Source organism: Cebidichthys violaceus, unplaced genomic scaffold (assembly GCF_023349555.1).
Source record: "Cebidichthys violaceus isolate CVI_PGR_0920_01 unplaced genomic scaffold, fCebVio1.0.p SCAF_16, whole genome shotgun sequence".
NCBI classification, from domain to species: Eukaryota; Metazoa; Chordata; class Actinopteri; order Perciformes; family Stichaeidae; genus Cebidichthys; species Cebidichthys violaceus.
The window spans coordinates 4,541,871-4,564,115 of NW_027176329.1; the positions used below are offsets into that span (position 1 = coordinate 4,541,871).

The following is a 22,245-nucleotide window of genomic DNA, read 5'->3' on the forward strand; positions in this document are numbered from 1 at the left end:
TATTATTATGGTGGCACAACACTACAACATATCATTTCCAGTCACAGAAAAAAAAGTACTCAACTAAAACAAAAACACAGAATAAAAAAATAAAGGATCTGGATTGCTCTGTCCTCTCAAAAGCATGATAAATCCTGAGAAATATGCAGGTGTCCATTTGTCCCACTTCTCACGACATCGCTCCTCTTGAGCTCTTATTCTGTGAGTTAGCAGTTCCATATCATACATTTCAGTCACAATTTTCAACCATCCATCTTGTGATGGTGGTTCTATCTTGTGCCATTTCTTCGTAATAGCCTTTTTACTAGCTGAATTTTCAGCAATTTTCTTCTCTTAACACAATATCTTCTGTCATATCACCAAAGTAAAGAAACATACATGATTTAGGTATGTCATAGCCCAGAATTTTGATGATAAAAATAAAAAGATTTGAGGTTGATACATTGTAAATCTAGTGTATTTCCCATATGCAGTCATAGTATGACTGATGCCCTTGCAAGAATAGAAAACATTTGTATAATTGATTTACAGTAAGATGAAGCGATCATATCTTCCATCGCAGCAGAAACACCAATGTCCTCCAACAACCTTTCAGCAAACGACTCGCTGAACTTGTCTTGACCTCTTGACCTGTTGCACTGGTTGCGTCTCCCTCACCGACATGTGAGAGGCAGCATGACCGCACAAACCCTCTTCTCCTGCTTAAAGAGACCCGGGTGGCTCGGTTTTGAACTGATTCTGAGCCAATGTTCAACTGTAAGAGAGCCCTATGCCAAATCCTCCACCATCATCATGTTTTCATCTTTGCAGGGGGAGGGAGGGCTGACTACGAGGCAAAGTGGGGGGAGAAAGAGACACACGCGGGGCCTAGTCGCCACATCTTTTCATGCGAAGAAGCTGTGCCGCTAAACCGTCAGTAAACCGTATTTATTTTCGCCTCAATATATATCCACAGCATGTAGCTAGGTTATGCCTAGGGTAAGTACATATAGGTGGAACAACCAGTCCTAACCTGGTCTGTGCTTGGCTCTCTAGCTCTCCTCCGGTGCTTCGGGTGAACTAGCTGGCTAGCTAGCTTAGGTGGCTAAGTCTAGTTAGCTACAGCGCTCGGCTTGTTTTGCCAACTGACACCAGACATTGCGTCATTTTTGACTAAATGTAGCGTTAAAGGACAGTTAGTCTGACACATCATGCCGAGATATGCAGTAATAATTTAGTGTATAATTGTATTAAAATAGGGTAGCTAGCACAAGTCCCTTAGCTTTACGGTAGGCACAGACATCTGGACCGTTAGCTAGTAACCGTAGCTAGCTTACGAGCTATGCAATAGCTAACGTTAGCGTGCAAGAACGGTGGTTTGTTGCCATCCGTCTGGGCTCTATCTACAGAGTGGAATGGGACGTATTCGTCACTACGTTAAAACTAGTGAACATAATCATTGTTTGGTACCATTATATTGTTTCATATGTATTACATTATACAGTACATTTGCACGGGCATCGGTTTACCAGCTGACTGTTTTGCAAAGACCTGTCTGAACGACACGTCAAAAGCCCAAAATGCATGAAAGACACAAATATTTCTATTGACAAGCATACAGACAGCTCGTAACGGTGCAGTAGACTGATGGATGCTAGTTTTGTTTTTCAATTGTATAACCAAATGTGCATTCTCTGTAACCAAATGTATTCTCAGTATTTTATTTGAAGCTATCCCTTGTGTTGGAATTTCAGACCCGTTTTTGGTTTCCAAAAACAACTCGGGCCCGGGCCTCAGTCCGCGGTCTAGAGTTTGATAGCGGTCCGTTTGAGACGGTGGTACGTCGGTGTGTAGCTGCCTGCCAGCCCCTGTGGCCCGACCACCATCATGGGAGACAGTAGAGGTGAGGAAAATAACGGCACGGATTTTGTCATCAGCTCTGCAGCGACATGAATGTCGAACAAAAATTGCTTTTGAAATCTGATATTGAGAACAGCTACAACTGTACAAATTGTACTCACACGTTTCTTATCATGACTGTAAATGCAGGCCTATGAAAGACATGGGTTATGGTGAAACTAAGATTTAGGCCATTCAAGACTTACTTATATATAAATAAATATTAAAGCTTTTTAAAAGGCATGCCTTCCAGCTGGCACAGATGAATCACACCCTGTCCTCCAGAGTGTGCAATCATTTGAACAAAGTCCATCAGGGTCAGTCTTCCAAATTCTATCCCACCATTTATTTAACGCAAAGTGTGATTTGACGCTGTATCATTGTGACGGTCTTGATGACGTTTGTTAACAAAAGGTTGCTGTGCTCAAAGGAAAAGGATAGAGTTTACTATTGGGCCCACTGTTCACTCTTCACCTTTATCCAAAACACCATACAGAACCATGAGAGCAATGGATCAGTGCACCGCTGATGACGTGCAGCACCAGTGCGTCTGAACCTCTATTCCTACCATGGAAACATGGCGGCGCTGGTGCCGTACTCAGCTTGTTTCGCCACACATTTTACTATGCACCTTGAAATCAGTATTCTGCACAAGTAGTTATGAAATGCTATACCTACGCTTTGTGAAATATGTGACAGTTGGAGTTGTACCAGTGTCAGACATTGACGGAGACTTATGAGAACACTAAAATTAAAAATGTTGGGGAAAAACTGTTGTCAGTATTTAAAAGCGTGGTTCCTTGTGTTTGTTGACTTGATAAGTGTTCACATGGTTGTGCAAGCGCTGTCTTCTGTGGGCCACAGTAGCTGATTTATGTGAGCATATGATTGGTTGATTTCTTTCCAGTGTGTTTGAGGCCAGAAAGATAGATTAGATCAGATGACGAACAAGTACGCAGCCCCAGGCAGTGGAAACGCATCACACAGCCAGCTGCAGAAGAGAGCCAAGACAATACCAACCACAGCATGAACAGAAATAAAGAAATAAAACCATATGCACCAAAAAAACACATCTAAAGTCCACCAGATTCAAGTCACCGAGCTTCTAGAAAGTGTATTTCTTCCTCTTGATTGCGCACCAGTCAGATGGAGTGAACGCACATCTCAGGTGCTGTGTGAGAGCTGATGATTAACCCTGAGAAGTGGAGAGAATAACTACTTCTTGCCCTTCACTTCGTTGTCTAGTGCAGTTTCTCTGGGATGTTAAAAGCAAAACACATTTTACTGGAATGCTGGGATACCAACGGTTTCTCTTGATGCAAATTAAACATCCAGTTGCAAAAGTGCAGGCTGCTTAATAGTTGTCGTAATCCTTGTTTAACAAAGGAAACATCAATATATTTGCAAATGATTGGTTGTATATCAGCTGTAATCTGTGCCAGCCCATTATTATCTTTGCAGCAGGTATTATGTTCATGATTGAACGACCACATTTGTGTTTGAGTATGAGAATAAATTCAATTGATCCCTGTATTACCTCCTATTAATGAGCTGAGCCATTTTTGCACTCCATTACTTCTATTAATGATGACATCGGCCATTTGCTGTTCTCCTTCTCGCTGTCTCAGATTCCCACAGCCCAGACAGTTCGTCTGTCTCCTCCCCTCCTTCGGGGCAGCGCTCGCCTCCGCTGGTTCCCTCAGCTGCAGCTTCCATGACCTCGCTGCCTCCCATCACCACAACGGGGGTCAACAGCCCCATCAGTAGCATCGGCTCCCCCTTTTCCGTCATCAGCTCTTCGCTGGGCTCGCCCTGCCTGCCTGGCACGCCGTCGGTGGGCTATGGCCCCATCAGCAGCCCACAGGTAAGGCAGGGTTCCTGTTCCTCGGTGATAGGATGTAAACATACAATCTCTTCCATGCAGTCGTTGTCCTGTTCTATCTCAGCCCAAATTTAGCTTTTTCTTGTGTTTTTGGTATATTTCAGACTGGAGAATTAGATTGTTCAAGAACACCTAGAAATGTGCATAAGCACTGTTGCAGACAGATATTTAAATCATAATCCACATTCATTTCACAATGTGAAAGTTAGAAATGAACATGTTAAAAGAGGTCAAGGAAAACACAATTTCTAAGATTGTCCTGATTGTTGAGTGACATCAAGTCCTGCTATAATACAATAAAATCTCAAATAAAGCACACTTGTTATGTTTAACATTAATGCATATCTAGATAATGCATATCATTCTTTGTCCGTCTTTGCCATGGGACCGTACAATTTAGCTACAGATATATTGTTACTCTGGTTTTGTCTTATCGCCTCTGTTCTTACAAGTTTGTCAGAGAGAAATGAAAGCGGCGAGGCAGGGCTTGGAGAAAAAATAGTAAAAACAAAGGCAACCTGCTTGCCTCTCACTCTGATGTTTTCTGTGTGTTCTTGCTGAGAATGTCGACCATGTCCTTAACATTATTACAGAAGTAGACGTTCTCCTTTGTCGTTCCTTCAGATCAACTCAACAGTGTCCATGTCAGGGCTCCACGCAGTGAGCAGCTCCGATGACGTGAAGCCTCCGCTGGGCTTGAAGCCGCTGTCGCCCCACAGCCCAGGGCCGATGCTTTCCCAGAAGCGCCTTTGTGCCATCTGCGGAGACAGATCTTCTGGTGACTATCCACCTTAAATACAACTCTTCTCTCCACCTTCCCTTAGAGTTAGGGCCAAACACTGTAAACAATTTAGAGACCCTGAGATCCTTAAACTTTTCAGCCATTGCCATTTCCAGCAAATTGTCATTCCTCTTGTCTTACCTCTTTGGCTCTTGTCCTCCCTCCTTCCACAGGTAAGCACTACGGTGTCTACAGCTGTGAGGGCTGTAAAGGCTTCTTCAAGCGCACAGTGCGCAAAGACTTGACCTACACCTGTCGGGACAGTAAAGACTGTATGGTGGACAAGAGACAGAGGAACCGCTGCCAGTACTGCCGCTACCAGAAGTGCCTGGCCATGGGCATGAAGAGAGAAGGTGAGCAAGCAGGGGCCCTTCAGCACACCCTGTAGATGGCTGGTTCCTCAGCCCCTCCTGCTCAGGACCCCTAAACATGGGGCCCTTTCACCATCCAACACACTCAATTTTAGTTTTGAATGCACTAAATGGTGCATTTTTACTCGCATGCTGATATGATTTGGGTGATGATGTTGATTGGTCGGGTAATGTCTGTCTCTGGAGCTGCAACAAAGGAGTTTCCTTTACCACTGGCATATTTGCTGAGTGGACACGACTAATAAAGAGCCCACTACTCATGTGATACCATATAAGAAAATATCATATCAAAAGAAAATCTAAAGTTTTGGGTCTTTTCAAAGGCCCTTCCACATGTTTGAGAAGTAGCGGACTTCTTCTGCTCAAAACTGCGGACACAACTAGTGTTCCCTTCAGTGTTCTGTGATCCATTGAACGTCACTTGTACAGAACATAAACGGTATTCTCTGACCCTTTGTGGTTTTTTCATGGTTTCACTATGACGGTTAAGGCTCTTTTTGCTGTTGATTGGTATCTAAACTCTTCATTGTATGCATGGTGATTCAGTGTTAAAAAAACACGTGAAGGTAAGGTCTGAGGCCCCAAACAGCTATAGATTTATTATGATGTTTAGAAATAAAAAATAATGACTTCTGTTACTATTGTAACTCACTGTACTCCAAAATAACTTACAAAAGGCCTGCAAAGCACTTAGATATATTCAGCGCAACTGTATACTACTAAGGAATACATTGTAGTACTACGTTTACCTGACAGTGTGTTGTCACTGGTTACCTTGCAGATTCAGATTTGACTCTCAAAATATAAGAACTCAATATAATGCTTTATTATTCATTAAACTGTGTGAAAGCTCCACCTTGAACAGACATCAACAGTAACTGAAAGTCCATTGTGCTGATAATGGCTCTGTCACGTTTACTGTGTGGTATTAATAGATCTAGCACTGCCAATACCAACATTCCCAATCAGAGGAACGGCAAAACTAAAGCAGGGCAGTGAAGTTCACTTAGGGAAGGTCATTTCTAAATTCGCTTGTTTTGGCAAAATAACCGGTGTTATAAAGAAGAGCATGGCTGTAATTAGCGGTGTTATTTTGCAGAGTAACGTTATCATTGTTATGAATAAATGGGGCAATACTGTCTCACACAGGAAGAAAACCGTATCCTAGTTGCGCTTTACTCACAGTCACGCCGGTGAAATCCTCTCTGGTTTGATTCTGTTTCCAGCGGTCTATGCGCTCGTGTTGACTCCAGGGAAGTGAAGAAGAGTTTGGTGTCTGTCGCTGTGGACGACATGCTGGACTCTGGCTGCAGAGGCCTCTCCTCCGCTGCTGCAAAGAGCGCTGTTCGTTCGTTTATTCAAAGTTTAGCGAACACATAACGGATAGATGCTTTTCTAAATTGCCCCAAACTCGACAAACACACTCAATACACCGGCATATTTGTGAAGTAAGGTGGCTGAGCGGTTCATACAGACAGACAGATTCCTTGCTTCATAGTGAGATGAAAAGCATAAACGCCACCGTTAAGTCTTAAGCTATACAACTGTAGCGATTTAAACTTCAGTACCAGTATGTTTGAAGTTAACCACCAAACTTAAACATCAAAAAGTATCACTATCATGAAGTTGCCTGAGTTTACCATACCATAATTAAGTACATCATTATGATATAAGTGACAGTGTTGGTGAGTTGATCAGTGTTGGTAAGAGCTCACTGTACTGTGTACGGAGCTTTATCATACGAGTTCTATCATGGCAGCACATTACGATGCTACTTTTATTTAGCGTGATGATCAATCACTTTGATCATCAGTTTGATAGGTTGAGATGTGTGGTCGCTGCTGTTATATGATCGCTGTAGTCATGGAGTCACGCAGATTAAAGAGACATTCAGGACAGCTGCTTTTTGTTTTAATATGACCTTTAACCTTAAAGCTAGGAATCTAGCAATTGTGAGCTAGATTTAAGAAAATGATCCAACTGAAAACCCAGCCCAGTGTCGCTAACTCTTCTCCAATGAAAGTAGCTAGCATCACTAGCTCCAAAAGTTGCTCAATCTAGCAAGAAAATCGGGACCCAAGTCATCAACACTGACCGCCCGTCCCCTCAGGTCTCCCTCCAAAGCCACTCCCCCAACATTGTCATAACGAAGGTAGACAACAAACACGGCTAATGTTGGTACTCACAGCTGTCACAGTAGCTTCTTGTGGAAGACTCAGTTGACGAGCAATGACTGCGCAGACAGACAGACAGGCAGACAGGTAGCCGGTGAATGATTGGACCGGCTTACAGTCCTGCAGAGTTCTGTCGAAGCATTTGATTCGTTGATTGCTGTCAGGATGTAATTAGGATTTCAACAAAAATATCAAAAATGTTTTTGAATGAGATATTACACCTAATCTATGAACAGTAGTGAATGTAGCAGTGTTGATATGTCTCCTGTGCTTTGTAACTGAGAGCTTCATTGGTGTTTGTACATCAGGGACAGACAGAACGAGCACAGAGTGGTAGAGAGGGAGATGGGGGTGGGTAAGCCTTGTAAACACTAACCCCCTTTCCCCCTCTCTTCCTCTTTTTGTTTCCTCTCGTTCTCTCTCCCCCCATCCCTCCTTCTGTAGTGGCCAAGATGAACGACAGATGTAAGGAGAAGAGGGAGGGAGGGGTGTGTGTCTGTGTCTGCATGAGTGAGCGACAACAGAGAGATATGACATTCCTATGAGAAGGAGCTAGTTTAAAAAGTCGTTCCATAGTTTGTTGCCAGTGCTCAGAGGTGGACCAGTGCCAGCCTCCAATCACTCCCCCATGTTTTCTTTAACCTTTATAGACCCAGGGAAAGTTTCTGAGTATGCACACTCCTTTCAATCATCATCCTACTGTACTGTAAAGCTTCTTGTTGTTATTCCCACCTGGGTGCTGCCCAGTAGGGCCACAGAGCACTTCCACTTCTGTCCACTTTGAAGCCGGTTTTGGCCTCCAGCTTTCCGTCACATGTCCACCGGCACGCCTTGTTATGCATTAAACACGGACACAGTGACCGATGCAGGTTGATGGTGATGATATCAAGTCTATCAACGTCTTTGCGTTGCTTGACAATAAGTGGACATTCTAGGATTCACACTGAAATAACCTTTAAACTGATTCCAGACACGTTGATGATCAACAATGAATCGACCACCAATGAATACACCATGCTAGTTATTCCTTTACAAGGGCTTTATTTAAACAGAATCACAGACAGTTTATTGCCAAGTACGTTACACATTGGTGCATAACAATATGCACAGTGCAATAGTAATAGACATAATTCAAAAATAGAAAACAATAAACAATTGATATGTACGACCCAGATAAATTGGGTATTTGAATCATAAACAAAGTAATGACTTCACTTACAATTGCTGCTCTCCAAGAAATGACCAAAACAATGACATAAAGTAAGTTACATACCCTTCTGGAAAATGTAAATATGTGAGGCTGTATTAACTATATGAACATGGACATTCTCTGCTGTATTCTCAGCTTGGATGTCAGATTGTCTACATTTGTGTTTGGTGAACAGGGATGAAGGACTCTGGGGCTTTTTTAAAAATTCAATCCCCTCAATTTTATGTCAATGGAACAAATCAGTGATCCTAAACATTCAACCAAAGTAACCAAGATTGTTGGTCTTTATGGCGGATGTTCTTTATTCACATAACCTCAGTCTCTCTCTACTGATGTCTTTATTTCATTTCGTCCAATTATCTTTGGTCCCCTAAAATCGGGTTACTGTGTCTAAAACATCCCACACAGTTCATCTGAATTGTATCAAACGCTCCACCCATTTTTTTTATTAATGGACAGCTTCCATAAGACCTCAAAATGATGGGGGGGTGGGGGGATCAATATGCTTGCATGGATTTATATGTACTTAAACCTGACTGCCGTTGCCTTTCTGCAGTAACCTGCAGGGCAGGACATGAACGCTTGGCCTCTAGCCTGGGGCAAGTTAACACTGTGTTCAGGCAAGCTAACGCCTCATGCAGTTGTTCAGTTATTGTGATGTGTTCCAATGTAGGTTTTGGTGAGAAACTTGAGTTAATCCAGTTGTTAGAAGATGTTTTCACAGCATTATAAAATGGATATTAGAGAGGAGTTATGACCTGGTCACCTTCACACTAGCTCTAAGCAGCTTATGATGCATGATTAAATCTATTAGTGCTCCCAAAGCATGGTCAGGGAATGTATGTCCTGATCAGTTGAATTGAGTGTAACCTCAATACTAGACGATAACAAAGTAAATAGATAGCATTGATTCATTTTCTTTATAAGTTTGACTATCGGTAAAACACCTCAGCCACTTACCCGAAGGGCTGAAAAAGCTTAATGTCGAGCTCTGACCAGATGTCTCTAACTTCATGAGGAGGAGGAACCTACCTGTTCTTAATCTGGCTGTTAAAAGGTCCCTTGTTGTTGGTGCTTTGAAACACTTAGTCAATAATAATGATTTCTTTTGTGAACGTCATATATGATCCATTTGTGCAGTATGAAACAGTATGAAAGACAGAATGAGAGACTTTGCATTGATCATGAATTTCTTTCCACATTTGTTCACGTTAATTTGCTGTTATGCTTTTTTTTTCTCTGTTTTTCTGTCTTTCATTTTTTATGCCATCCTCTCCCTGCACCAATACGTCTCCCTCATGTCTCCTCTTCATTCGTCCACACGTGTTCATCTCCATTTCTCTCACTTAATCCACTCTGTTGTCTGGTGTCATGTCCTCCCTACTCAACGTCGTTTTCTCCTCCGCTGCCTCTCCTTCTCTTTCTTTTGCCGTGTTGTTGACCTATGATCCCTACCTTGGCCGGCCTGCCCAAGCCCTTTGCTTCGGTAACTTGTCCATTCCTTTGCTCTGGCACCTTTCCTGCTCTTTTGTTCTTTCATATCGTCCTCCTTTCTCCCATCCTTCCCACACACACGTTATCTCCTCTCTGCTCTTCTTACTCTTTGTCGCATCCTCCCCTTTCCTTGTCCTTCATTGTTTTTCTCCTGTGCTCCTCTTTGTCCCCCGTCCTGCAGCTGTCCAAGAGGAACGACAGAGGAACAGGGAACGAGAGGGCGAGGTGGAGTCGACCAGCGTGGTGAACGAGGAGATGCCGGTGGAGAAGATTCTGGAAGCGGAGATGGCTGTGGAGCAGAAGACGGAGCTTCACGCAGACGGAAGTTCAGGTGGCAGCTCTGTGAGTAGTCTGCATGGTTTCTTTGAGGTGCTTTATTTAAAATTATTATAATTATTTTGATACAAATATTGAACGAAAGAGATGATAGTCAGCTTATATACGTCTTCTGTACTTCATTCAAGTATATAATCATGCTTATATTTGGTCAAAGACTGCAGGACTATTTTTGACAATCCTCCCATTCAGGCGGTATGAATAATGCAGGGTCTCTTTACAAACCTCTTATTCTTTCTTCAGCCCAACGATCCTGTCACCAACATCTGCCAGGCAGCTGACAAGCAGCTCTTCACCCTGGTGGAGTGGGCTAAGAGGATCCCTCACTTCTCTGAGCTGGCCCTGGACGACCAGGTCATCCTGCTACGTGCAGGTCAGTCTGCCTCAAGACTGCTGAACCAGTCAGTGGTGATTCACACTGAGATCCAGCAATACTGATCTGCCGTTACATTCTGTCCCTCTGCCACTCTGCCATGGCTGGTGCTAATTCCCAACCCTGGAAGTAACCTCTGTATGTTGTTAGTTTTTTTGTAATTCATGTTGTCAAGGAATCTGATGAAGACCTTTGCCCTCTTTTCAACATAGAACTAAAACTAGGGTCCACAATCTTCTAAATATCTCCCATTGTTTGGTACGGCTTTTGAAAATGAGGAACGATAGAGGGTTTGATCAATACATCTGTTCCATGTAGTGATGTGTTAAGGCTCAGCTGGTCCTCACTAAATAATGACAGCAGGGTGACTGTGGCTCGGTGGTAGAGCCGGGTCTCACCCTAACCCTTTAGGACCAAGAACATTGAGTCATATCGGGTATAAAGAAATAGAAACATCACAGCTGACTGTTCATTAGAAGTATTGAAACACTCACTCTCCAACAGGCTGGAATGAACTCCTGATAGCATCGTTTTCCCATCGCTCTATCTCCGTGAAGGATGGGATCTTACTGGCCACTGGCCTGCATGTGCACAGGAACAGCGCTCACAGTGCAGGCGTTGGAGCCATCTTTGACAGGTAATACACCCATGCATATGTGCACAAAGCGTAGCTCTCTGACAGACACGCAACACCAGAGATTTCCCCTGCATTCACAAGTTTGGGCGGGTGACCCAACTGGAGAGGACATGCCACCATAAACAATACAAGACCTTTCTACTCCACTGAGAATAGATCCGCTTCTACACAGTATTAGCACCGCCTACTTAGAATAGCCTAGAATAGATGGAACCTGAGAGGCCAGGTCCCTTCTTGACTTCACCTGGTAAACCCACATCAGTCCTGAGAGCTAGATACACAAAGAACACTTTACTTTTATACATGAATTATTCATGTTTAGCTGGATTAGTGACGGGTAAGAATTTAGGATACTGTGTCCTCATCTTTGGTTGGCTGCAGCTGCTGTGTTCTGCGTTGGCAGTGATTGGCTGAGAGACTTTGCTTCTTTAGTACTGCTTGTAGGGCGACAGCATGCTGGGGGAGGCTGGTGACTCATGCTTACCCAGAGACATGCATGTGCACACACACACACACACACACACACACACACACACACACACACACCGTCAATGGCTGGCTAATGTACAATATTAACTATTAAATAATAAGGCTTAAAATGACATTAATATGATAGTTTACATCCCATCATTGTGCAGAATGTTGTGGAGGCCATGGGGCTGTGCTATTGTTACATCTTCTTTTCTGCTGACCAAAGAATAATTGCTTTGAGATCTCTTGTTGTAAAGTAATTACAATCTTCACATAAACCCGACTTTCAATGATCTTAAGATACAAATGCACAATATTCAAACAATCTGTAATCAATAGGCATAAGGCAATCACTGCCAGTCTTTATATAATCTAAGGTCACAACATTGTACAATAAGTTATTCTATATATTATAATATTTTAGAAATAATACTGGGCCTTATGTGTGTTTAGGCTGGGCGATATGGATCAAATCACAATACCTCACAATCAATACTGCGAAGGTATTGTTGGGTTATTGGTGCTCTCTCAAAATATTTAGAAAATGAGATTTTGGATCCATAATCATGAGTAATGTGGATATAATGACTACGTGGCTAAAGGCCACTAATGGAACAACAAGAACAGTCTGGTGAGTTAGGAAAATGACATCACTTTACTGTAATGCTGTCTTTAAAACCTGGAAAAGACTGAACGTATCCAAAGTCTAAGACGATGACTAAAACCCATGTTTTCTGTCTGATTGATGGCCGCAGGTCCACAGTCAGTCCAGAGTTGTTCACGTATCTAAACAAGCCTGTTAGTGTGAGATCCCCAAACACTTATTCCTCGATCACCGGAAGACAAAACATGAACATGATGACAGCCTCCCGGCCTCAACCATCAGGTGTTACTTCCAAAGTGAAATGACATGTTTGACGTGTCACTAGAAACCGATAATGAGATAACTGACATAACATTGTATTGTTATTGGTGAGAAGGGGATGACACTGCTTTATCCAGAGGTAGATTACATCGGCAGGTGTGATACATGTTCAGTGCTTCGAGTGAGACATTGTTCTGTTCGTTACGTCGTCACATGCCTTGGTTAAAATATAATACAAATTCTCAATGACTTTATGTGGAAAAAAAACATCACAACGTGTCAATTCACTGTTAATTACACAGTAATTACATTGTTATAAAGGATTAGTTTTGCCTAGAAATCAGGTCGGGTTTACAGCAAGCTTACGGCTCAGTGATTTCCCGCCGATACTTTCATAACACTGCTCTCTTCTAGCAGCAGCCTTTTGTTTCAGCTTGCATCCGTTTCAAGTACCTGAATCCTATTTAGTTAAAGAGGATGTAAAAACCAAATGGCTTTCTAGGAAAGCTCTGACCAACACAACTACGACGGCTTTTTTTCTCAAAGGAGTAACACGGGACACTTAATGAGGCAAATACAGTATGCAGGAGCAGACTAAGACATGACATTTGATGAATCAAAATCCAAAAAGTTACTTTTCATGACGTATTACCGCTTAGCGAGGAACCTATTAAAGGTTGAGAGTTAGTCGTTTTCCTCTGAACACTTTCATGTGTACTAACGGGTTCCTGCTGTAATGCATTTGGCTCATAAAATTGATCATAACCTCCTTTTCTGCTTATTTTAATCCATGTGAATATAGTTGGCGCCTTGTGTAAGACTGCAGTTTATGATGTCATAAAACGGATCACATGTTTATCAGAGGTACACATATAGAGAAATCTGTGTTTGGGTGCAGGTGTGAGATAAATCAAACACGAAACATGTGAACAATCCTCATGCAACATTTCTATACGCATCAGATAGTACTTTGTACCACTACAGATTGTCACTATGTGAAATCATATGTAACAGCTGAAGGGCTCAGAAAACAGTCAGACTTCTGTTATAACAATGTAACTGTGTAATGACATTGTAATAACACATTGTGATTGAATACACAGGGCGCACAATGCCGAGGTTGGGGCCATATTTGACAGGTAATTACGCCTCCACACAAACACCTTTCTGAAAGCCCTCCTCTTGAAACAAACCGAAGCTGAAAGGTTGAAGCTCTGCAGGAATCAGCCGGGTTTCTCTCCAACATGTCATTCTGAACTCGATCACTCAGTGAACTTTAGATGGCGATGACAAAGAGCAGTTCTGCATTTTGAATTAGACTTCAACACCATATTTGGTTTGTGGCTTTGACTGCTAAAAGCCTGCAGGATACTTTTCATCTTCTGCCCGTTGACGAAGCATTTTCTTCCCAAACCAAATGCTTGTTGCGCCTTGTCAGACCATAATGAGCAAATCCACATGTGTGGCCCAGCTTTCCCAGTGCGTTAATAGAGGGACTAGACACTGCATTAGTCCGTTGCAGGACACAGTTCTTTCACAGGCAGGTCAGAGTGTGTTTGATGCCCTCGCTTAGCGTCTGGGTCTGTTGGAGGGGCTGTTGGCCCTCGTCTGTGAGGGGAGGGGCCCGTTTTCTAACATTAACGACACACACTGTGGGCGCGTCCCAAACATCACTCCAAGTGTATGAAACAACTTTGTTTGCTAATGCACTTTCCCCATACACACCTCACTTGCGTCTGCATAGTCCTCTCCTCTGTCATCCAAGTCATATTCCAAGCAGTTGAACGGGGTTTAAGTTTTAAGTCCAAACTGACATTCTGTATATTATTGCGCTTCACATCTGATGATGCACAATGACTCGTTTGATTAACAATGTATGGATTTGTTGGTAAGTTTGTTTGAACTCTGTTTGCATGCACTTCTCTTGAATAACAAGACACCTTTCTTACTTCCTTAGGTTTCAAGATTTGTGAAGCATATATGATTGAATGGATGGCATTTAAAGCCCCCCCCCCCAAACAAAATGAAATTAACAATGAACATTTGTAAATCAAGTAAATCAAAACTTTGTTTTTCCCACATGCCTCCACGGTGAACAAAGAATCCAAAAACGGAGAAAAGCTCATTGATTACTTCCCAAACTAAGAAACTGTTGTTTTAAATGGTTTTATAATATATATATATATATATATATATATATATATATATATATATATATATATACATACATACATACATACATACATACATACATACATACATACATACATACCGGTACATACATACATACATGCATATTATAAACACATGCATCATTTTAGTGGTGATGCATGTGTTTGGGGGGTAGTGAGCATACGAGTGGATAGATGAGACCTGGGTTGTGTACTGCACGAGACGTGACGGTTGGTAAACAGATGAGTTAATATGGTTTTGCTGTCGTTAAATTCAGCCCACAAGACTTCTCTCCGTTATTTCGTTCTTCGTTCACCTAGAGGCTTGAGAGAAATTCAAAGGTAACATGGGGTGAGTCATTTTGTGTGTGAAATACTCCTTTAAAGTATGAAGTACTGCACCCAAATTCCTGATCACTTCCTCGCTCTGGCCCTCTCTATCACAGTTTTTAAATCGAGGATTTTGATAAAACCCGTGGCCCACCCTGAACCCTTGAATTATATTAAACAAGGAATTTCCAATAAGTCAATGAATTTGGTGTCCTTGTAAGAAGATTGGTCTAGAATACGAGTGAGCTTCAGGGCCTTGCCATTTGCCCTCTTCTCCTTGGAGTCATCGGTTGAGATAGTGGAACATAGACCGCGTGGAAAAAGTGAACAGGAAACTATAAAGTTTTTACTCTCCAGCCATAGTAGATTTGAATCATTTGGCCCTTTTCACAACACTTTTAACAGCAACTGTTGCACATTCGCGAGCACAGTTAATTATAAACACAATTAACCCACACTTCTATTAAGTAGAAAAGAAAACCAGAACTTACCACTATTTGGTGGCAGCAGTTTGCCACCCATGTCCGTTAATCTAGAGTGTTTTGTTAAGTTGTTGTTATTTCCTCTGTAGAACCAGCAGTTCAGCCATGCCCTGTGTAGTTTAGACAAAAAGCCTTTCCATTGAGAAGTAACCGTGAATACAATGTGATTAGGAGTCTGGTCCCTCTCTGTTGTTCTTACTCTCTTATTCCCCTCTTTCTTCTTCTTGTTTTTATTGCTTTCTCGCTCTCTTTTCCCCTTATCTTCGTCTCTTGTCCCTTTCCCTCGTCTCCTTTCTCTTCCCTAATCTGGAATTGTCTCCCAACTGGGATCTCCTTCCGCAAATCTCCTTTCCTCTCTGCAGGGTTTTGACAGAGCTCGTAAGCAAGATGAGAGACATGCAGATGGACAAGACGGAGCTCGGCTGTCTTCGAGCCATCATCCTCTTCAACCCAGGTACGTAGACGTGAAGGGTTGACAATCACGAGGAAGGACACCAAACGAGAGGACAAATTGAGTCTGGAAAGTCTAGTAGAAACAAAAAAGGAATTTGGAGAATGAAAAATATGTCAAATGTGTTTCATTCCCGTGTAGAGATAACGTAGATGTTCTCTGTTTCCATCTGAAGATGCAAAGGGTTTGTCCAACCCCAGCGAGGTGGAGCTGCTGAGAGAGAGGGTGTACGCTTCTCTCGAGTCTTACTGCAAACAGAAATACCCCGATCAGCTGGGCAGGTAGGCTGTAGTTAAATATTATTCAGCTCCGTAGCTTCAACACGGCACTGTAGCACAGAGCCGCTGGTAGAAGGCTGGGTGTGATGCAGTGGTTTCTGCCCAGAACCTCGACTAAAGACAAATACCATCTTCTGAATGTTGAGTTTACACGACTCATAGATCTGAGGACATTTCGCTCTCTTCTCCGTCGTCCAGGTTCGCAAAGCTCCTCCTCCGGCTCCCAGCGCTGCGCTCCATTGGTCTGAAGTGTCTGGAGCACCTGTTCTTCTTCAAGCTGATTGGTGACACGCCCATCGACACCTTCCTGATGGAGATGCTGGAGGCCCCCCACCAGCTCACCTAGAGGACGCCAGGTCCGGTCCGGTCAGGAATCCGATGCACACCAGGATCGCCAACACGTCGGCCCACGTTGGGTCGTTGGGCCTCTCCTAACTGCAGCACCTGCTGGTTTTAATGTGCCGGCTCTCTCACACACACACACACACACACACACACACACACACACACACACACACACACACACACATATTCCATGTCACTGGCTAATTATCATAACCGGCACTTGCAGATCTTAACTTGCATACGTGAAGTGACATGCAACATAACTAATACACGGATCATATGGCTCTGGATGAACAGTATGCTAATATACGCTCACACACACACACACATTTTCTCCATCTTTTCCCATACTCGTTTTTCCACCACAGGGGTTACGACTCAAACAATACAACCCCTTTTTTACCACACACATACAGTTCATGTCTTAATCCTAAGTTAGCCTTCAGTTTTCACATGTCACAGAGGGTTTCTGCTTTTGTGTAATGCTGTACGGCCCTTGTTCTTAACCTGGGTGACTTGGTTACACGGCTACACCTCTGTGTGTTATATCCATCACTAGCCGGTTACTTATTCGTGTTTGGTTTTAGCTTAAAATCAGGTGCATAGGATCATTTGTCCATCATCAAATCATTTAAATTGTAATTGGTCAGGAGGTGTCCTATAATGGACAGGCAGACACACTCTCACAGTGAGCTCATCCAATCTCGTAAACATTGAAACATTTTATGCTCTCTTTTTTTTTTTTTTTATAATTATGCTGAAACTTGTTTGAGTTTCTATTTTGAAGTACTGTACTCATGAAATGAGAGCTTTTTCCAAGGCATTGAAATCCAGGAAAAGGGGAGTGGGAGCACTTTGTTGAACAGACAGACTTTGTCCCTCCCACCCTGATGCGCACAGCGGGCTTTGTAAGACGAGAAGAATGACTTGAATTTTTAATTATTTTTTATTTCTCCTAGTTTTGATTTCATCCTTTTCTCCATTTTGGCAGTTTGTTGAGTCTCACAGGAAGTACAGCTTCATGCAAGACAAAAATTGTAGTTTGTCTTTTTTTATCTCCTCTTTCCCCCCAAAATCCTCCCTTTGCTGGTCATTGATTGTGAGTTGTAACTGTGTAAATGTTTCCTAGAAATGACCATCAATTCTCACATACCTGAGATGACCTTGAAGGTACTAAGTGTAGGGTTTTCTCATTATTGCGTTGTTGTCCAATCAGAATAACTGACCACTTCCTGTACAGACGACCAGGATTGGTCAGCCTCGAGCTGAACTGTGAGCTATTCAAGATGCTGCACTCTGCAGATTGAGGTGCGAAAAGCTGAATTTTTTTCAGAGATGAAATGATTTGACAGTGGCAATAATGCAACATTTCAATTCACCTTGTCATCAATATCAAATTAGACTTATCTGCGATACATCGCCGGCCCTCCGCTCATGGATGAATCGCCAGCTGCGTATAGATTGGCAAACAAGGCCCGGTGTTTGAGCTACGTGTTTGTCGTGTTACTGTAATGCAATACCTTTCTAATTAGTGCTGTATAATGGGAATCCTACACCTACTACCTGCAGCTCTGGAAGACTTCATTCAGTGTGTGTTGGCTGGATGCTGGCGGCTGTTGTACAGTAGATGTAAATAATCCAAAAGAAAAACAGGGGAGCTCCACAGAGATGCCTGTGAAATCTGTGGCTCCAACAAACGCGTTTAAAAGCTCTGTGTTGTTTTTTTTTGCTGTCCAATCAGCATGAGGCTTGCCTCCTGTGTGAGGTCATCACCATGAAGTTGTTATTGAGCCCGAGGCCAGACCACACCTCTGCTGCTTTTGCACCGACGTCAGCCGATGTCCTCAGTAATCTGTTACTGTGATTTGAACTGTTTAGGCGGCTGAATCTGAGCATCGCAGTGAAAAGTCAAGTGCAGCTACCACACAGAGACATACACAGTGGACACGCTCAAAGGTGAGCAGTACTGGGGTACACAAAGACGTTTTTTGTTAGTATTTCAAAGAGCGTTGGCGTTCCGAGGTGTGTTTAGCCTTCTTATTAGTCACCACACTTAATGGCAACGAGAACCGTACATTCTGCAGTATCCTTCTACAGGGAAGAGGCACAGCTGTCCTCTACCAGGTGCTAAATAACTACTATGGTTAGTTTAAGACTTGCACATTTACATCAATACAAACCGTATGCAAGTACACAGACACATCAGACGCTCCCACCTCATTGAATAGGTCTGTTGAAGATGTAGGGTTCCCCTTTTTTATTTGTTACATTATGACCCCGAACCTAATTGCAGATTCCCTACGATGGGGAATGACCACCAGCTAAGTGCTTGTACATTTTGGCTGTGCTCCTCCAGACACAGCCGGTGTTTGTTTTTGTATTTTAGAAAGCACTTAGGCCGGCTGCTTTGACCAGAATGAGCAATGAGCTTCCTGCCCTGCAGATAGTCCAAATACTTCTCAGAGATGACCCGTGGCCTCCCCCCCATGTGATGCGGACTCGGAGGCTGACAGTTAGATGGCCTGTGAGACAGGTGGCTTTGTTTAACATGTCAGTACGGTGGTCTCACCTTAAGACTTTGGTGGTGTTGTAGTTTCTCTCCAGCCATGCATGCGCTCAGCCAACGCAAAGTAGTCTCCAGAGGGTTCATTCATACGGCAGCCTGACTCTGGTGTCAGTAAAGAAAAGCATGATGCCGTTTGAGACCAAGTGACTTCCTGCCACCAGGCTTTGAGATCTTGTGATCAGCTGTTCTTGGACAGCTGTGGAATGAGGTTTGTGAGAGGACGCACTCGTCCCTCAGAGAGAAGGCTGACTTTAGGACGCGCGCTTGTCGTCTTATCATCTCAGCAACCATCTCTGCACCGTTCCATGTTTTCGGAGCTTCCCCTGCTGAATGTTTAGCCCTGCTGCTACTAAAGCTGGAGCTGGGATCGATTACACAATCAGTCGAGTGCTGGAGGGGAAAAAAAATAGCAGTCACATACTCAGCTGACTGAGCAAATACCAATCAAAGTAAAAAAAATATGCAACTTGTTTATTCATATTGTGGTAAACGGTTGCAAATTGTGTGTTGTGTTTTCGCTAAGTCTGTTACATAAGTTGATATTAATTGAGAAGATTCAGAATTCCCATCCCTCCAATGACAGCAACAGGTTGAACCTTTGAACCTTTTGTTTGTTAACATTGTGCTCTGAGCGTAGCTCATTTAGTGGGTGATGAACAGTGCAGGTTCCGTATGCTAAGCCACTTTAAGATGTGCAGACTGTTCTAGCAGGAGCTGGTGGTTGGTAGTTGTTTGTTTTTTGCATTTATTATCGGGTATGTGTGGCCACGTGCGTATGCTCTTCTGCACGTGTGTAATGAATCTGTTAGCAGCTACGCCTTTTGACTGGCAGGCACTATAGCTTTGGCGGTTTGTTTGGTTCATTGAGCAGAAGTGCTGCACAGAGCAGAAGGAGCTGAAGCTGACGTGTTGACCCGATGCTCTATTAACTCAAACCCTTAAACTCAACCATCGTGCGCTCGGTGGGCTTTGCGTTGGGACGAGCCTGTAAACGTAACCCAGTGATTCTTGGACTGTTTGAAAAAAGGATGTGAAGCTTTTTGTTTTTGCGGGAGGAGCATCGGAGAGGCGCGAGGAAGGGATTCAGCTCGGCTGTCCCTCTCTGCTGACTTTACTTGGGTCGCGCCGCGCCGCCCACAAGTCGTTGGCAAACCGCGTGCACTTGAGGCAGACGCATGCTGTGACCTTTTGACTGTGTAGCAGTATTTGTTGTCGCCATCTTTGTTACATTTTGAAATGACTCGCTTTCTGAAAAATTGATTAATTAAACATGCTTTTTCTGTTTTGTTATGGATTGCAGGCTGTGACTGAATAATTGATCATTGTGTATAGACTAGATATCGGGGGGGCATTTTGACCTATTGACACAGGCAGAAACCAGCACCCTCACTGGTTCATCGATCGCTGCCGAGTTGTTTGTGGATGTGGCTGTTTTTAAAAAGCAGGGCCACTCAGTCCCCGGGGCTCGTTTTGTCATGTATGTTGTGATCGTTGTGCAGCCCACTAAAGAGTGCTAACCGTGGCCTGTGTAGTGCATACTAAAGAGGGGCCATAATAGGAATAGAATGACAGCTCGGGTGGAGAGGGGAGGACTGGTCTCTGGAGTGGATCAGAGTGTGGCCCCCTCTTGGTGCTCAAGCTGTGCATTGGTGCTTATTTTTTTTATTTTTTTTTAATGTGGTCCCGCAGGCCTTAAAACGTCTGCTTTGGTTTCCACGACAGGGAAATGCATATATGACTGAAACACAAACTAGGAATGATCGAACAGGGATGTATTCAGTCGCATTTGTCTGGTTGTTTCCCGCGGCCGCTGGGACCTGATGGTGTGTGTGTGTGTGTCACTGTGTTAGAGTCCCGCGTGGCTGGAGCTTAAAAGCAAACCTTCAGAACGTGTGGCTCTCGTTGTAGACACAGTGCACCAGAATCCACAGGTCCAGTTACATTGAATGAACTTGACGAGAGGGATCAACCGAATATGATTGCTCACTTTGAGGAGGAAGTTGTCGCTGGTGTTTTTAGGTCGGAGGAAGTGTGGAGGGTGAGTCAGAGAGAGAGAAGAAGGGGAGGGACTTAACAAACTCTGATCAGGTGTTGATTTGTGATCAAGAAGAAAAACAGAAAAACCAATGTCCCGGTAGATCTAGAATCTTCCTTAATTGTTTACTCTTCACCTTGAAAAAAGAAAAAAGAAATCACACTGTTTATTTGTCTTGTTTCCTGTCTCCCTCTTCACCGACTATGCTATTCATCTTTTGTTTATTACAAAGTATTAAACAAGTACAAGAGCTGTAAAATCAGAATGGATTCTGTCACTCTTATTGTTCTTTGTCCTGGTTCTGTCCCTCTCCATCGTTCACATGGAGCCGGTGGACTTTGGTGTGCTTCGGGGATTGAAAGAAGAAAAAAAAAAAAATATGAATACTTTTTTCAGTGATTGATTCTGAATCTTGTTTCTCTTTGTTGTATCATGTCTGAGTAAAGGTTTTAATCATGTATGTGAAGTGTTTTTCATTGATTATTTAAAACTCAAAGGATTTTATTATTAAACTAAGTTCCACATCATTTCAGATATTGCAAGATGTAAATGTGCCTTAAACACACTCTGGGTTGAAAGTTGCGGTGGACTCATTTCCTTAAGGCTCCACATAAAACACCCGCTCACTGTCCGTGAGTTGGACGGTCCGAACTAGACCCCTGTGTCCTGGTGGAGGGACGGGCAGCTCCTCAGTCCAGCAGGACCGCAGGGCCCCGGGCGACCGCTGGCACCGCACTCCCATCTCTCCACCTCTAGAGGGAGCACTGACCTCTCCTCCTGTCAAAGTTTAACCACCCTGGTCTCCATCCGCTCCACCTCCATCAGAGCCGCTGGGTGGAGGACTTCCCCTGCACTGCCTCCCCGCCTGCCTAACGCACCTCGGCCAATAGGGAAGCAGCAGAGCCGAGATCAGCACATTTCTGTAGGTAAATGTCACCGTGCACTGGTGGTGGCTCTTGTTCCCTCGGCCACATATTTGAATGTGAAGACAGGAATGTGGGTGTGAGTTTATCTGTATTTAGGAGCGGCTCTCTCGCTCCATTTCTCCTCTCTCCTGCCACCTCCTTCTGTCTCCTCCCTCGTCTCTGACCGGGGACATCCAGAGCACAGTTCAC

At 43.4% G+C, this 22,245-nt stretch overlaps 1 protein-coding gene across 6 annotated transcripts; it reads left to right on the forward strand.

The window, feature by feature from the left end:
• Positions 1-682: 682 nt before the first annotated feature.
• On the forward strand, positions 683-21,588 carry rxrba (retinoid x receptor, beta a). Of its 6 annotated transcripts, none has more exons than XM_068710820.1 (13): positions 683-756; positions 1,734-1,882; positions 3,507-3,742; positions 4,385-4,538; positions 4,715-4,894; positions 7,531-7,551; positions 9,972-10,132; positions 10,370-10,499; positions 11,004-11,136; positions 13,576-13,611; positions 15,818-15,909; positions 16,082-16,187; positions 16,383-21,588. In XM_068710820.1, the coding sequence occupies exons 2-13, from the start codon at positions 1,867-1,869 to the stop codon at positions 16,528-16,530; spliced, it is 1,413 nt and encodes a 470-aa protein (XP_068566921.1). In that variant the 5' UTR covers positions 683-756; positions 1,734-1,866; the 3' UTR covers positions 16,531-21,588. The 6 variants fall into 6 exon arrangements, with proteins under 6 accessions (XP_068566921.1, XP_068566920.1, XP_068566919.1 ...); XM_068710819.1 differs by lacking the exon at positions 683-756 and adding an exon at positions 815-978; XM_068710818.1 differs by lacking the exon at positions 683-756 and adding an exon at positions 815-912.
• The last annotated feature ends 657 nt before the right edge of the window (positions 21,589-22,245 follow it).

Excerpts from the sequence above, each read along its gene's own strand:
- rxrba (XM_068710820.1), top strand. Across the intron at positions 7,552-9,971 it reads GGCCAAGATGAACGACAGAT|CTGTCCAAGAGGAACGACAG; the intron begins GTAAGGAGAAGA and ends CCCGTCCTGCAG. Across the intron at positions 15,910-16,081 it reads CATCATCCTCTTCAACCCAG|ATGCAAAGGGTTTGTCCAAC; the intron begins GTACGTAGACGT and ends TTCCATCTGAAG.